This window comes from Diabrotica virgifera, chromosome 6, assembly GCF_917563875.1.
Source record: "Diabrotica virgifera virgifera chromosome 6, PGI_DIABVI_V3a".
Taxonomy (NCBI): domain Eukaryota; kingdom Metazoa; phylum Arthropoda; class Insecta; order Coleoptera; family Chrysomelidae; genus Diabrotica; species Diabrotica virgifera.
The window spans coordinates 168,509,299-168,526,257 of record NC_065448.1 but is presented as its reverse complement, the minus strand read 5'-3'; the positions used below and the strand labels follow the sequence as shown (position 1 = coordinate 168,526,257).

Sequence of the window (16,959 nt, the reverse complement as noted above, 5' to 3'; positions counted from 1 at the left end):
CTGAAAAAAAAAGTTGGCCCCTTTTTTTGGTAACAAAAATCGTGAAAACCTCCCTCTATTTAGCACCCTAAATGAAATTAATCGTTTGGCTTTACCATTTATTTTAACTGTATGTGTATTGTTTATATGATCTGTAAGTTTGATTGGTTCGAAGTGCTTATTTTTGAAAACATTTGGTTTTATAGTAAAAAAAAATTTCTAAAAATTTTTGAAAAATTTCATTTTTTCAAAATAACTTAAAAAGTATTAGTGATAAGAAAACTATTAAAGAGTAAAAAAATGTAGGTTTTGCTATTATAAATATGCTAGTTTCATTTTGTTTCTCCGTAAGACAAAAATTGGTTAAGATATGGCTGTTCAAAATTTGCATGCACTCGTGATTAGTGATCCATTCAAGCTTTTTCAATTATAACCCTTTCAAAAATAAACACTTTAAACCGGTGAGACTGACAGATCATATACAAAATAGATAGGTAAGTAGCTAAACACGGTAAGTAGCTTTAGTTCATTTCGAGAGCTAAACACGGCGAGATTTTCATGATTTTTTACAAAAAAAGGTGGCCAACTTTATTTTGAGCGTAACTCGCTTATTTTTAATGCTAAAACTTTTGTTACCAATTAAAACAAAGCTTTTTATAAACACTTTAAAAAAGTTTAAATGGGGTTTTCCCGAAAAGTGCTTAATTTTTCGGTGATTTGACCTTGAAATATTCGATTTGAAATTAGACGAATAAGAACGTATTTTTCAAGAGCTACAACTTTGTTTTTATTTGATTGATAGACTTTACTGAAACACCATTTTTTTGGATTTTTTATAAGCTACACTTTTACTAAGGATATTTTTTTCCACAAAATATTTACTTTTTGAGTTATTTGCGAAAAAGCGTCTGAAAACGTAGTTTTTTTGTCGAAAAATCACATTTTCAATGGCAAATAACTCGAAAAGTATTGACTTACGTAAAAAACTCTATAGAACAAAAGTTGCTTAAAATCAGTCAATTTATCCATTTCCGGTCTTATCTTGAACGTATGTTTTTTCACCCCCGAGAAGGGGTGACTGTCACCCCCTATGTAAAAGCAACCAACGGCACACTTTCAACTTTGAAGTGGAGGGTAAGTAGAACCTAAATCCCAATTTTCATGCAATTCGGAGTTGCCCCTGAAAATTACACGATATCGCCGAATTTCCCGTTCATTTACTGGGCTATATCAAAGGCAAATGAAATGAATATAATATGTGTATACAGGGCGTGTTAAAAGAAGCGGGACGGAACATTTCGAATACTCGAAATTATTTGTCGACATTCAAATGAATCAAGGTCTCAAGTACTTTTAGTCGAAGCAATAAAGCACTGAACCTTCGAGTCCTCGAAGCACGGAGCCATGATATAATATTGAAAAACTGCATACAAAAAATGCATTCTTAAAGAGCATCTCAAACAGACAATAAAAAAAATTCAGAACTCGTCAATTATCGGCGGAAATGAGTTCAATTTTGTTACTCGGGGGTTTTTGGGGTCGCTGAAAACGAATATGACGTCAAAAGTGATCTCCGGAATACCTGGTGCCCAGGGTACCTACTGTGTACCTCGTCTTGTGGAGTTTTCGGCAAATTCATTAAAAATTGGTCAAAAATTATTACTCGGGTGGTTTTTGGGGCCGCTAACGACGAATATGACATCGGAAGCAATTTCCGGAGTACCTGGTGCACAGGGTACCTACTTCTTACGGAGTTTTCGACAAATTCATTAAAACAGCCAAAAATCATTACTCGGAGTTTTTTGGGGCGCTGACGACGAATATGACATCGGAAGTGCTCTACGGAGTACTTGGTACCCAGGGTATCTCGTTTCTGGAGTTTTTGGCAAATTCATTAAAAAATTAGTTAAAATTCATTACTTATGGGTTTTTGGGGTCTCTGACGACGAATATGACATCAAAAGTGATCTCCGGTGTACCTGGTGCCCAGGGTACCTACTGTTTATCTCGTAACTAATGATGTTTGACTAATTTTTTAATGAATCTGCCGAAAACTCCAGAAAACGAGGTAAACAGTAGGTACCCTGGGTACCAGGACCAGGTACTCCGTAGATCACTTCTGATGTCATATTCGTCGTCAGCGACCACAAACCCCCCGAGTAATGATTTTTGGCTAATTTTTTAATGACTTTGCCGAAAACTCCATGAGACGTAGGTACCCTGGGCACCAGGTATTCCGGAGATCGCTTCCGATGTCATATTCGTCGTTACCGACCCCAAAAATCCCCGAGTAATTATTTTTGACTAATTTTTTAATAAATTTTTTGCCGAAAAATCCACAAGAGAGCTAAACAGTAGGTACCCTGGGCACCAAGTACTCCAAAAATCACTTCCGATGTCATATTCGTCGTTAGCGGCCCCAAAACCCCCCGAGTAATGATTTTTGACTAATTTTTTAATGAATTTTAATGACGAGGTAAACAGTAGGTACCCTTGGCAACAGGTACTCCCGAGATCACTTTCGAAGCCATATTCGTTTTCAGCGACACCAAAAACACCCGAGTAACAAAATTGAACTCATTTCCGCCGATAATTGACGAGTTCTGAATTTTTTTATTGTCTGTTTGAGATGCACTTTAAGAATGCATTTTTGGTATGCAGTTTTTCAATATTATATCATGGCTCCGGTTCACAAAGTTTCCTGGCGCATTCACGAATCGAATGCAAGAAGTATTATTAAGATCCGTCTTGTCCTTTTTTTTTCGGAGGTAAGGCCGATTTTAGTGCTTTATTGCTTCGCCTATTTATAGGCTATTGATTATGTACTATAGAAAGGAACTACAACGTTAACGGGGTTTTATTATTTCATATGGTCAACTAATCTCTATATATGAAAAAACCGCTGAGTGCTACCATTTAAAGGGGTGCGTTTTTGAGAAATGGGTGAATTAGTCCCTGGGCACAGGTTACATTAGGTGAGTTATATGCACTTTTGGTACAAACACGTCTACATAAAAATTGTTCCTGGTTAAATTTTCTATCTAAATATAACTTTTTAAAGACAAAGATACTTTTTTTTACAAAAATACATTCAAAAGAAAAATCACAAAGCAACTCAAAAGCAAGAAATTTTGTTTTTTGTCCCATAACTTTTGTCCACGGGGATATAGGTATAGACATTGCTTCAAAGAAAAAAAACTTACATATTTTCTCTTTAAAATGATGTTTGGTAGAGGTCATTAGGATTTACAGTTTTCGAAATATGATTTTTCAAAGTTCGCCACTCACAGCAATTTTGGGCAATTTTCCTTGTTATTTGGCAAATATTGTTCTGTAACTTTTTTCTACGCAACTTTAGGCATATGCAATGGTACATGTAAGAGGAATAGAAATCAATTACCTTTTAAAATTTTCTACTGTGTAATGTTGTTCAACTTCTTTTAAAGAGGTTATCTTGTTCAAGATTTTATACTTTTAACGAGCTTTTATATTTTTTACGATTATTTTTTAAATTTCCCATTAAAACTTTTTTTCTTCTACATTTAGGTATATATTATGTAATAAAAAAGAAAGCTTATTCTGTTTACTTTAAAATGGTGTATTATAAAAAACTCTAGGATTATTTTTGAATAAGATATGCTTTTCAAAATGTAAATATTAGAACTCGCCCTAATGTAACGATTTTTGATTTTAGGATTATTTTTTAAATTTCTCATTATAACTTTTTTTATGTGATTGTGTGTTATGATTGAATCTTATTTTTTATAGGTAATACTTTGGATCCACTTGACTCGGCCGGGCAAACTTCAAAATATGGATTAATTCCAATATTTACTGTCAAAGCTCCTGCACCACAAGCTTTGCTTGAAAAAATAGCATGTAAATGTACCAAAGGATGTACAAAAAACTGCGGTTGTAGGAAGATAGGAATTAGTTGTTCATTCTACAAAGGGTGCATGTGCATGGGTACTAATTGTGGGATCTCTGAGGCGTCAGAGGAGATTTTGAAGCTAATGCTAACTAAGAGATGGACTTTGATTTTGAAAATTTTTAAATGTCAACGTTTAAAAATTTTAACTAAAGTGATATTTTCTAAGACTAATGTTTATGTAATTTTTGTAACAGAAATAATTTTAAATAATACAGGTAAAAAATGTAAAAAATAATATTTTTTTATATTAGGTATTATATAATATACATAATATAATATTATATTATATATACTATATATAATGCAATATATAATATATTATATAATAGTATTATTTTATTTTTATATTATATTATAAAAAATCGTTAAAAGTATAAAACCTTGAAAAACCATAATCTCTTTAAAAAAAAGTCGTACAACGTTATACAGTATTTTAAAGGTAATTGATTTCTGTTTCGATTACGTGTACCATTGCATATACCTAAAGTTACGTAGAAAAAAGTTACAGAACAATATTTGCCAAATAACAAGGAAAATTGCCCAAAATTGATGTGAGTGGCGAACTTTGAAAAATCATATTTCGAAAACTATAAATCCTAATTACCTCTACTAAACAACATTTTAAAGAAGAAATATGTAGGTTTTTTTTCTATAAAGCAATGTCTATACCAATATCTTCGTGGACAAAAGTTATGGGACAAAACACAAAATTTCTTTCTTTTGGGTTTCTTTGTGCTTTTTCTTTTGAATATATTTTTGTAAAAAAAAGTATCGTTGACTTTAAAAAGTGATATTTAGATAGGAAATTTAACCAGGAACAATTTTTATGTAGGTATGTTTGTACCAAAAGTGCATAGAACTGGCCCTAATGTAACCTGTGCCCAGGGACTAATTCACCCATTTCTCAAAAACGCACCCCTTTAAATGGTAGCACTCCGCGGTTTTTTCATATATAGATGTCCATTGACCATATGAAATAATAAAACCCCGTTCACGTTGTAGTTCCTTTTAGCTATCGTATTTTGAATATAATCAATAGCCTATTATAGTTTAACTAAAATACACTACAAAGTCCGAATTTAATTCCAGAAATACTGTGTTGTTACTTCTTTTTAGCAAACGATTTGTCGTATTCACGAAATTAGGAAAATTCACCGAAAACATTTCACCAAAACACAGTTCACCCAAAAGCACAATTCACCGAAATACAAATTCACCGGAATCGTCTAAATAAATTAGTTTTAATAAGTAAATTTTTTTTATATAGGGTGAGGCAGATAACTGGCCTATTAGAAATATCTCGAGAACTAAAGGCAACAGAATCATGAAAATCGGAATAAAGGGGTTTTGAAGGATGATCTATTAAACGAAAATATTTTCATCTCTTTGCCACTTCCGGTTATACCGGAAGTTGCTTATAACTTCGTTTTTTTAAATGGGACACCCTGTATATTTTTACATTTTTGGATTCTCTTCGATGTCTTCTTTCTTAAAATATGAGGTTTTGTAATATTATACAGGGTATTTTAAAAGATAATTACGTTTTTTTATTAATTTCGTAGCAACATTCACACCCTGTAGAATTGTAGTAGTTTGACATCTAAAATTCTACTTACGTTCAAATGATTTTTAATATACTCTACTATTGTTAAGAATCATTAGTATAGCTAAATTTTTAATTTTAGTATACAGGGTTGGTCGAAACTCGGAATGAGTAGTTTCTGAGTTTTCTTAAATGGAACACCCTGTATTTTTGTATTGTAGTGAAATGATATTTTATAGTACTTTTTTATTTCTTAAGCATTCCCTATACCTACAGTCGGAAAAATGAAAGAATACCCATGAACAAACATATAAAACACGCTGTACTTTCCTGTCACCGTGTCACAAAGAAAATTGCACGGTGCAAGTAAATGTAACAATAATTATTACATGTATTTGCGCTGGCCAATTTTTTGTGTGACACGGTGACAGGAAAATACAGCGTGTTTTATAAATATGTTCGTTCATGGGTATTCTTTCATTTTTCCTACTGTAACTGCTTTAATTTGTGAGTTATTGGTGATTCAAGCTAAACGTTAATTGCAACAAAAAATACGTAAAATTTTATTAGGTTGGCCGTGAAAATACTCAATCCCAAATAGTTTTTCAGAAATAAATACATATTAATCCAGACTGGTCCTTAAAATTACCAATAATGGTTTAGCTATCAAAATACCTACGTAGTTAAGATTGTTGGTGCGACTAACAATTAAGCACAAATTAAAGCAGTTAGGTATAGGGAATGCTTAAGAAATAAAAAAGTACCATAAAATATCATTTCATTACAATACTAAAATACAGGGTGTTCCATTTAAGAAACTCAGAAAATACTCATTCCGAGTTTCGACCAACCCTGTATACTAAACTTAAAAATTTAGCTATACTAATGATTCTTAATAATAGTAGAGTATATTAAAAATCATTTGAACGTAAGTAGAGTTTTAGATGTCAAACTACTACAATTCTACAGGGTGTTAATTTTGCTACGAAATTAATAAAAAAACGTAATTATCTTTTAAAATACCCTGTATAATATTACAAAACCTCATATTTTAAGAAAGAAGACATCGAAAAGAATCCAAAAATGTAAAAACATACAGGGTGTCCCATTTAAAAAAACGAAGTTATAAGCAACTTCCGGTATAACCAAAAGTTGCAAAGAGATGAAAATATTTTCATTTAATAGATCATCCCTCAAAACCCCTTTATTCAAATTTTCATGATTCTGTTGCCTTTAGTTCTCGAGATATTTCTAATAGGACCTTTATTTGCCTCACCCTGTATATAAAATAGAATTTGTTTTAAAACATCATTATGACAAATAAGAAACGAATTTAGAATGGCAGTTTAATCCTTTTAAAAATTATAGAAGCTGTAGATTTAATTTAGGTTTTTTTGTAGGTATTTAAAAAAAAACAACTAATTTCGCAGTTAATCGTCAATTAGCAGCCAAGTCGGACGGTTGTCTATGTACGAAAAAGCTGTGATAAATCAAACCCGGTTTCGCTAATGAGTTAGCGAAATTTCGCAAAAATTTGGGTTCAGAACATAACACGGAACGACAGAACAGGTACATAGACTGGTAAAACACATCAGAAACGATCTAGAAAATAAAAAATATTGCTCTGCTGCATTCCTGGACATTGGTCAGGCCTTCGACAAGGTATGGCATGCTGGTATGCTCTTTAAACTAAAGAAAAACCTTCCCCATTTCTATTTCCTATAGAGAGACATTTCCTAGTCAAGCAGGATGATGAATACACATGCCTAAGACCAATAAAAGCCGGTGTACCACAAGGAAGTGTTTTGGGACCAATATTGTACTTGCTCTACACTGCTGACCTACCAACAAGTAACAGAACAACGTGTGCAACTTTTGCTCATGACACTGCTGTACTAGCCTCTCACCATGATCCAATAACAGCATCCAGAACCCTTCAAAAAGACCTTAATAACATCCAAGGATGGCTTAAAAAATGGAAGATAAAGGCGAATGAGAGTAAATCCACCCATGTAACATTCACCATGAAAAAACAAACATGTCCATCTGTAACTCTGAATGAAACACAACTCCCACAAACCGATACTGTCAAGTACCTAGGAATCCACCTTGATAGGAGATTAACTTGGCAAAAGCACATTTTCACAAAAAGAAAACAACTAGGAATAAAATTCCGAGAAATGTACTGGATCATCGGTTGTAAATCTCAGCTATCACTTGAAAACAAACTGCTGATATATAAAGCTATATTAAAATCAGTGTGGACCTATGGTATCCAACTTTGGGGGACAGCCAGTCAAACAAACATAGAAATACTGCAGAGATTCCAGAACAAAGTCCTTAGAACAATGCTGAATGCCCTTTGGTACGTGCCAAACTATGTGATAGAGCAACACCTCAATGTACCATCCATAAAAACAGTAATAACAGAATATTACAAAAAATATACCAAGAGACTAGAATCTCATCCAAACGAGTTAGGCAGCAACCTCACTGATGACCATAATGATGTACGACGCCTGAAGAGATTCAAAGTAGTGGACCTAGCAAGAAGATTCGAATAATATGTGATAATTAAACTTATTTAACTTGTTTGAATTTAATTTATGTAAATAGGGTGATCACTGGATCTCCCTCTACAGGTCAAATTTTTAATTTATGTCAAATAATTTACCTATTGTTCTCAGTTAAGGACAGGACAGATTGTAAATAAAACATTTTCAAAAAAAAATTCGCAGATCATTTTGTTTAATAAAAAGTGAAGCACCCACTTTTGGAGTAGAACTTTTTGATATGTTGTGTATTAAACATTTTTTAATGAGATTACAAAAAGTTCTATCTTGTTGATTTTTTCCGTAAGCAAAAACTCCATTGACTCGCCTATGACAATAATATTTTAAAATAAAGTTTATACTAATTTATCCATACTAATTTTGGTGAATTTGTATTTCGGTGAATTGTGCTTTCGGTGAAATGTTTTCGGTGAATTGTTTTTGGTTAATTTACCGTCTGCGCCTATGCACTATCTGATATTTCACTATCGAAGTCGTCACTACTTGAATTGTCTTCTTCTTCTAAAGGGGCCTATCTTCTGGAGATGTTGGCTAACACATTGACCCATCTTATTCTATTTACGGCAGCTCGAAATAGATCAGTTGACGTTAGACCAGTCCACTTCCTAAGATTGGCCAGCCACGATATACGTCTACGTCCAGGGCCTCTCTTGCCCTCAATCTTGCCATGTAGAATGTAGAATCAACTGTAGTAGTCGGTATTTATCATTACGCATAATGTGGCCGAAGTAAGCCAATTTTCTGATTTTTACGGTGTTAATTATCTCTTTACCTTTTCTTAGCCTTTGAAGAATAGTTATGTTAGTTGTGTGGTATATATATGAGACCCTCAACTTACGTCGGTAGCACCACATTTCAAACGCCTCTAACCGTTTTATGGCATTTTCTGTAAGACTCTAGCTTTCTACTCCGTAGAGGAGGACACTAAGTACGTAACATCTAAGAATTCTTATGCGTATATTGTATATTGATACTTAAAGATAAGTTGCAGGGAATCTTCCCAAGACTGTTAAAAGAGCTTCTGGCTTTTTCAATACGAGTTTTTAGTTCGTAGCTATGATCCCAAATATCCTTAATGTTGCAACCCAGATAGCATATTTTCTGTACTCTTTCTAGGGGTGTATTGTTTACGGTAATTTGTCGATAAAAATATCGAAAAAAAAAATCGTGAACGATCATTATGTCTAAATACTATCTCAATGCCTTTGTGTGCCCCTTATGAACAAAAATGGACCTATTTCGGAATTTCCTTAAAAACTAATAACTACTACCAAATATCGAGGTGGACTGTTTTCTTTGGCCCACCCTGTATAAAAAATGTATAAACTTACTTATATATGGAATCGATCTCGAAGAGTAGCAAGGAGGTGTTGGTGGTCCATATACTGGTGGCGGGTAGTAATGCGCTGGTGGAGGTGGTTGGTAGCTTTCCACTAGCGCAGTTTGAGGAGGCGCGTAGGTCTCCATTATTGTTGGCGGTGGTGCGTTCGAATATGATGCACCGTTGGCCGATGGAGGAGTGGCTGATACGACCTGAAAAGAAAAACAACTGATTTTTTAATTTGTCCGATTATGTAAATACTCAGAATTTCGCCGACAATCGATTATTTGATTATTACATTGAGCGTCTCTAAGGTTTCTTGTGCTTATTGCCTTACTTAGTACTTCTCTTCCTCGTCTTTTCCGATTTTTCAAACGAATTTTACCAACGTCACAATTCATTTGAAAAATTTGCCCCCATTTTAGTTGCTCGCATCAATACATGTACAAATTGCGAAGAAAAGGGTCGGACAGAATATATGGGAGGCGGGATAAGAGTAGAAGAAGAGACAAAGAGTTTATGCAATCACATCTCAAACGCCTCTAGGAAGTTGACAGTACCAGTCTTCAGAGTCCAGGTCTCGATGTCATGTAACAACACTGACCAAATATAGCATTTGATCATTCTTTGACGTAATTTTTGTTTTAAGCTGTTGTTACAGAATGATTTCATTTTTATAAACGTTATTCGAGCTGCTTCAATTATGTGCTTGATTTCTTTACTTTGGGTGTAGTTGGTCTGTAATGTAGCATCACAGCTATTTACAGTGAGTAACCCTCTCAATGTTGTATTGACCTATCGATATTATTAAAAAGATTAGTACCATACGCCGAAGAAATAGTTGGTGACTACCAGTGTGGTTTCAGGCCTGACAGATCGACTATTGATCAAATATTTATAAGACAAATGCTTGAAAAGTATTGGGAATATAATCAGGGCGTGCATCAGATCTTTATAGACTTCAAACAGGCTTATGATTCAATTAATCGTGTAACATTATGGAAGGCAATGATCGAGCTCGGCGTACCGAAGAAACTAGCTGCGGTAACACAAATGTGTGTACGTATAACTCCTTTGCACAAGTTAGAATAGGGGGGAAAATATCAAATGCTTTCGGCGTAAATTCTGGACTGAGACAGGGAGATCCGTTGTCCCCATTGTTGTTTAACCTGGCCTTAGAATATGTCATGCGGAAAATATATCATAAAATCAAACAAGACATAACTGCTCGGGGAGCAAAAATCATACTCGCCTTTGCCGATGACATAGACGCAGTAGCACAATCAACATTAGAAATTAAGGATATTTTCTCGAGCTTTGAAGAAGCTGCATTAAACATCGGTCTAAAAATAAATGAAGACAAAACAAAATACATGGTCGTCTCAAAACAAGAACGAAGACGAATAAGGCAAAACATTACTATAAACGCTCACAACTTCGAAGTGGTTACAGAATTTAAATATCTAGGAGCAACAATCACAAATGACAACAAATTAGAGCGAGAAGTTGAAACGCGAATAATGGCAGGAAACAAATCTTTCTTTGCAATGAAACATCTAATGAAGTCAAAACTTCTTTCACGAGGTGCAAAAATCCAGATATATAAGACCATAATACGACCAGCAGTCGCGTATGGAAGCGAGAAATGGACGCTAACAAAAAGAGAAGTAAATAAATTGCTGGTGTGGGAACGTAAAATCCTTCGAATGATATATGGCCCTTGCAGAGACAGCGTGACAAACGAATGGAGGCGCAGATACAATAACGAGCTAGAGTCTCTATTCGGAAAAGAAAATCTAGTCAGATATATAAAGGCCAATAGACTCAGATGGGCAAGGCATGTTATACGCAGTAACGACAATCGCCTTATAAACAATGTGTTCTGGGAAAGGCCAGATGGAAGAAGGTCTGTAGGGCGGCCTATAAAAAGGTGGAAAGAGGCAGTCAAAGAAGATCTAGAGAAAATGGGAGTGCGACAATGGGAATTAGTGGCACAGGACCGACAGACATGGAAGGCAATAGTAAACGCGGCAAAGACTCACGAAGAGCTGTAGTGCCATTGATGATGATGATCTGTAGGGTGGCATTGTCGTAAGGGTGACAGTGGGTATATAATGTACAGCCGGTTCCTAAAAAAACTGATACGACTCTTAGTAAGATTTCATCATGTTGAGCAGTGTATTTGATTGATCTGACATTATATTTATTATGACAGACAAATAATAAAATAAACAAACAACAAACAACTGATTCATGAAAAAACTAATAAGTATTTTAGAAAAATTTAAACGCAGGATGAAAGATTACATTATTACCGAGGGCGGAAAGCCCCTTAGAATAAACAAGCAGTTTCTATTGAATGAAATATTTGAAATTAAATATCACACTTTTTTTATTTTCAGCCCTGTAACTTATTAAAATAAATATTATAGAAGTTTTCAGGGACTTTCAGCCCTCGGTAATAATGTAGTCTTTCATTCTGAGTTTAAATTTTTCAAAAATATTCATTAGCTTTCTCAGGATTCGAAAAAAAATGAATACAATTAAAATACATTGAGAATTTTGACATGCGTCATAATTTTGCATTAACTCAATGTAAAATTCTAAACTGTTCCAGCTTCCTTAATTATTTGACATCAAAAGACATTAGAAACTATTTGTAGATGATTCAAATCTGTATTGAAAACAAAAACAACTGTTAAAATTGGTCTACGTAATTAAACATATTCCAAAATTTTGTAAAAATGTAATACATTTTAGTTTTCAGCCCAAATTTAGGCCACACACAATGCAATAATGTTCACATTTTTGAACTGTCAATATTTTTATTTTATCATCTATTGTTTAAAAACAATACAGTTGATAAGATACCCTCAGTTGCGGAGAAAATATTAATAATAAAGATTAATAATAAAGTCTAATAACCGTGGAACATAATAAGCTATCTGACAAATTTTAAGATTTGGCAGCGACATTGACAGTATGTAAATATTAAGTATTTATCCTTCAAAATACACTGCTCAATTTTCTACAAAATACGCGTCAAGAGTCGTATCAGTTTTTTTTGGAACCAGGTGTATCTGTGTCTGACATTTTATGTTTATGAATTTAAAATACTTCGATCCGCACTTATATCCCCCAATATTCCCCTGGTTACTTGGTAAATCAAGGCAACATTTTTAGGTTTTCAGTGTTGCAGCATTGCTTAGAGTAAGACGAGCTGCAATACAATAAAATGTACTGGCAGATGCACAAGTATGCAAGCCAAGAAAGAGAGTCAGAAGAAGATCTGTGTCTGACGTGTCTTTGAATGTAAGGCTAAGGCCACACGGGCGATAATTTACGGCGCCGTAAGAGCAGTAAACCTGACGAGGCATAAGGCATTGGTTGACTAACTCCTATTTCATCTACAATTGGTGAAGAAGTTAGTGAACCAATGGGTTTACTGCTCTTACGGCGCCGTAAATTATCGCCCGTGTGGCCTTAGCCTAAATTCTATCTCCCATCCACTCGCACGACTGCTTCCAATAAAGTTTTCTATGATAAATTGATCTCTACCATCAATATTATTATTAAGAGGCTGCAGTAGTGCGTCATCAAAAACATAAAATGCGGTCCAAGATTGCGGCTTTAATTTTGAATATTTTGTCGAGATATAATGTGGCACACATATTCGTAATATAGTAAAGAATGGCGGTACAGAGCCCAATTTAAGAAATATGTTACAATGTGGAAATTACTCTATAATTAAATACAATATTAAAAAAACGAGCCTGTACCGCCATTAAGAAGAACAAAAAAAATACACTTTCTTCAAATAAACTTTTTTATCCCATGTCTAGATTTTGTGTCACATTGGAACTACTAAAATTTTTTATTTCTAACAAGAAATCGAACATATTATTATAAATAATACCTGATTAGGCAACATACAGAAATAGTCACTGTCATTTTGACAAACCTGCGTTAGATTTTTAAGTATAATAGTGGAGTCACTGAAGGTGGATATGAGCTATTACCTCCGATTTCGTTCAACCTCCATCGATTTGCATGAAAATTTGTGAGTGGTTAGAGGATATCTCAAGAAACAAAGGTGACATGGTGCCAACTTGCGCTTTTACCCTGGGGGTGGATGCCACCCCTTCTCGGGGGTGAAAATTATTTTATTGAAATAACCCCATAATTAGATAGGGGGACAAATTCTAAGCAAAATTTGTTATATAAAGTTATTAAAATAAATCAAAACTTTTTGAGTTATTAAAGATAAAAAATTCTAATTTTTCGTAAGAAAAATGCATGTTTTAACCGATTTTTCATAGATAACTCAAAACCTATTAAGTTTTTACAAAAAAGTTATTATTACCAAAATTAAAGCTAATATAAAACTAAATAAACTCCTTACTAAAAGAACATTTTAATATTAACTAAAAGTGAGTTATAGGTAATTCAATGCATATTTTTTTCGGCGAGTACCCAAATCTTAGTATTCAAGCTTAAATTACGGGAAAATGATGCATTTTACGACATAAACTTATTAAACATTTGTGAAAGTACTTAGAAATATCTATCAAATGAGATCCCGAACAAGTTAATAGCATTAAAATTTATGCTCCAAAAATTTTTCAAACTATCTTTTAAAAATTTTTCCAAAAAATGTTATCGTTTTTCTTTAATAACTCCGTTAATTTTCACGATATCAGATACAACTAAAAACGGTTTGAAAGGTAATTCTAAAGACTATTAAAATGTTTTAAGCTTAATCTTCTAAACCCCTTACCTTTTTAAGAATCAAAGATTAAATAAATGGCCACGGTTACATGGTTTTTGCAGCAAAATTTAAGCTTTAAACGTTTCTATCTCGGTTATTTTTTATCCTACAGAAATGGCAAACAAGGTAAAATATTTTATATAGAAAAAACTAAAATTTGGTTATTATCAAAAGAAAATGAAAATGACGATAATTTTAAAAATTCTGATTTTTTTAAACTATATCTTTTTTTCAAAAATATGCATTCTAAACCCGTGAAAATTGTTAAAATCATTACTTATGATAATACAAAGAAATTTTGATAAGGATTACTATAAATTTTAATTTTTGTGGAAATGGCGTATGTTTTATTTTTTACTTTATCCCCAAAAAATCGAAAGGGTTCTCTTAGTTTCATCATAACTTGCTCATGCTTGATGCTGTTAACTTCTACTGGAGCTCATTTGTTAGGTATTCTGAAAAACTTTGATAAGTGTTTAGCAGGTATATTTTATAAAATGCATCGTTTTCCCGTTATTTAAGCTTGAATACTTAGATTTGAGTACTAGTCGAAAAAAATATACATTCAATTACCCATTACTCACTTTGAATTAAAATTAGTTTAGTACTTTGAGTGAACAGTGTATTCAGTTTTTTTATTGTCTTCAATTTTGGTAATAATAACTTTTTTGTAAAAGCTAACAGTTTTTGAGTCATACGTGAAAAACAGCTTTAAAACATGCATTTTTTACGAAAAAATAAAATCTTTGATCTTTAATAACTCAAAAAGTATTAATAACTTAACATAACAAATTTTGCTTAGAATTTGACCCTCTATCGATTTATGGTATTATTTTTAATAAAATAGTTTTCACCCCAGAAAAGGGGTGGCATCCACCCCCAGGGTAAAAGCGCAAGGTGGCATCATGTCACCTTTGTTCCTTGAGGTATGCTCTAATTACTCACAAATTTGCATGAAAATCAATGAAGGTTCAACGAAATCGGAGGTAAAAACCTCCAGTGACTGCACTAATAATATTCATAGCACGATTCGCTTATTTTTTCTGTTATCTGCATCGATATCTATTCAGTGCAGTAATGTAATTTTTAAGAATTCGTTAGTGTTTATTTATAATTAATTTATTATATTTTTGTGTAATAGGACTAAATTGTTGGACTATTTGAAAAAATAGATTACTGTTAATTATTGTGAGTTTTACTTATAGGTAAGTATATTTTACGTAAAAATATTTCGAATTCTAATGCGAATATACCTCGTCCAATTTACTTACCGTTGCACGTCATCCGCGCCATAGCCTGTGACACGATACCAACACGAAATATCTAGGCGGTAGGTGTGTTCCCCTTTAGAATCATTTTAATTCTAAAAAAGAACACACCCACCGCCTAAATATTTCGTGTTGGTATCGTGTCACAGGCTATGGCGCGGATGACGTGCAACGGTAAGTAAATTGGACGAGGTATATAGTATATATAAAGTTTTAGGAGGATTTTTGGTCTAGAAATATCATCAATAGTATAAAAGTTAAATTTTAAATTTAAATATAAAACCAAAATACACGCTTTTAATAAATTTTTCACCTATTTTGGTTAATTTTTATAAATGGTTATTTACTAATATTAAAATTATTTGCTATTACTTACTTTCATTTAGCGCGCCTATGAGGTAATGTCACAATATTCAAGTTACTTCTTCTTCTTGTAGTTTCATGGCCTCCACCTCTTAGGTACTTGGCCAGTCCTCGTATTTAGACTAACTGGAAGGGAATCCTCTTTTCAAAGGGTCTGGATTTTTCCATATTCCCTTCTTTAAATTCATTGTGATATGATTTTCAAATAACTATTTTTATTTTATATTTTAATTTGAAATATTGTTAAAAATTGATTGATCTTTCTTAAGGTTTGGTCATTAATATTATGTAAGAGATTTTGTATTGAAATAGGGGTTGGACTTCCTATATTAACTAGTTCCTGATACAGGTCAAATTGATTTGTTTTGTTAATTGGGCATTCAAGTAACATATGAGTTATACTTCCTATCTGTCCACATTCACAAAAAGGAGTATCACTACAATTAATTTTAAACAAATGGTCTGGTGTGTGACAATGGCCCGTTCGCATTCTAATAATAGATGTTAAGTGCCTTCGATCCACAAATGTGAATTTGTGGAACCAAGGGTTTATAGAAAAATCACTTTGGCATTGTTGATACCATTTCCCTTTAGTTTTAAACTGCTTTGTCCATTCAACTTTAAACTCGTTTACAATTTTTTGTTTAATAAAAGGCAAAAAGTCAAATTTATCTATTTTAATGTCTGCAGGAACATTTAAAGTCTTGCCTATATTTGCCAATTTATCAGCCTCTGTATTCCCCTTTACTCCAGTATGGCCTGGAATCCAAGCTAAGATTATATTAAATCCTGCTTCCATTGACTCAATAATAAGTCTTTTAGTTAGGTTTACAATATGGTTGTTTGTCCCCCAGGTGGTGTTATGTAATTTTTGGATAGCACTTTTAGCATCTGAAAAAATTATTGCTTCTTTAATATTTTTTTCAATACAAACAGATACTGCCTTGTTAATTGCAATAATTTCTGCAGTGCATATTTGAGTGTGCTCATGTAATCTGGATGCATAGTTATAATTGATTGAAGGTATGTGTACCCCAAAACCTACTGTCCTCGACTCGGGATCTAAAGAACCGTCTGTAAATACCCATGTATAATTTCCATATGAAGCTGAAAATTCATTAAGAAATTCCTGATGAGTATAGATTTCCATTTTTTTGTGGGTTGAGAAAATTGTCTGAAATGTTCCCGTAAGATAATTCAGTTCGATCTGAAA

General features: G+C 33.1%; 1 protein-coding gene across 1 annotated transcript in view; it reads right to left on the bottom strand.

Moving 5' to 3' along the window:
- LOC114328361 (titin) overlaps positions 1–16,959 on the bottom strand; it is a 609,684-nt gene that overhangs the window by 73,621 nt on the left and 519,104 nt on the right. Inside the window, exon 7 of the mRNA XM_028277195.2 lies at positions 9,358–9,559. Within this exon, the coding sequence (XP_028132996.1) occupies positions 9,358–9,559 (202 nt within the window). The remainder of the gene's footprint in view (positions 1–9,357; positions 9,560–16,959) is intronic.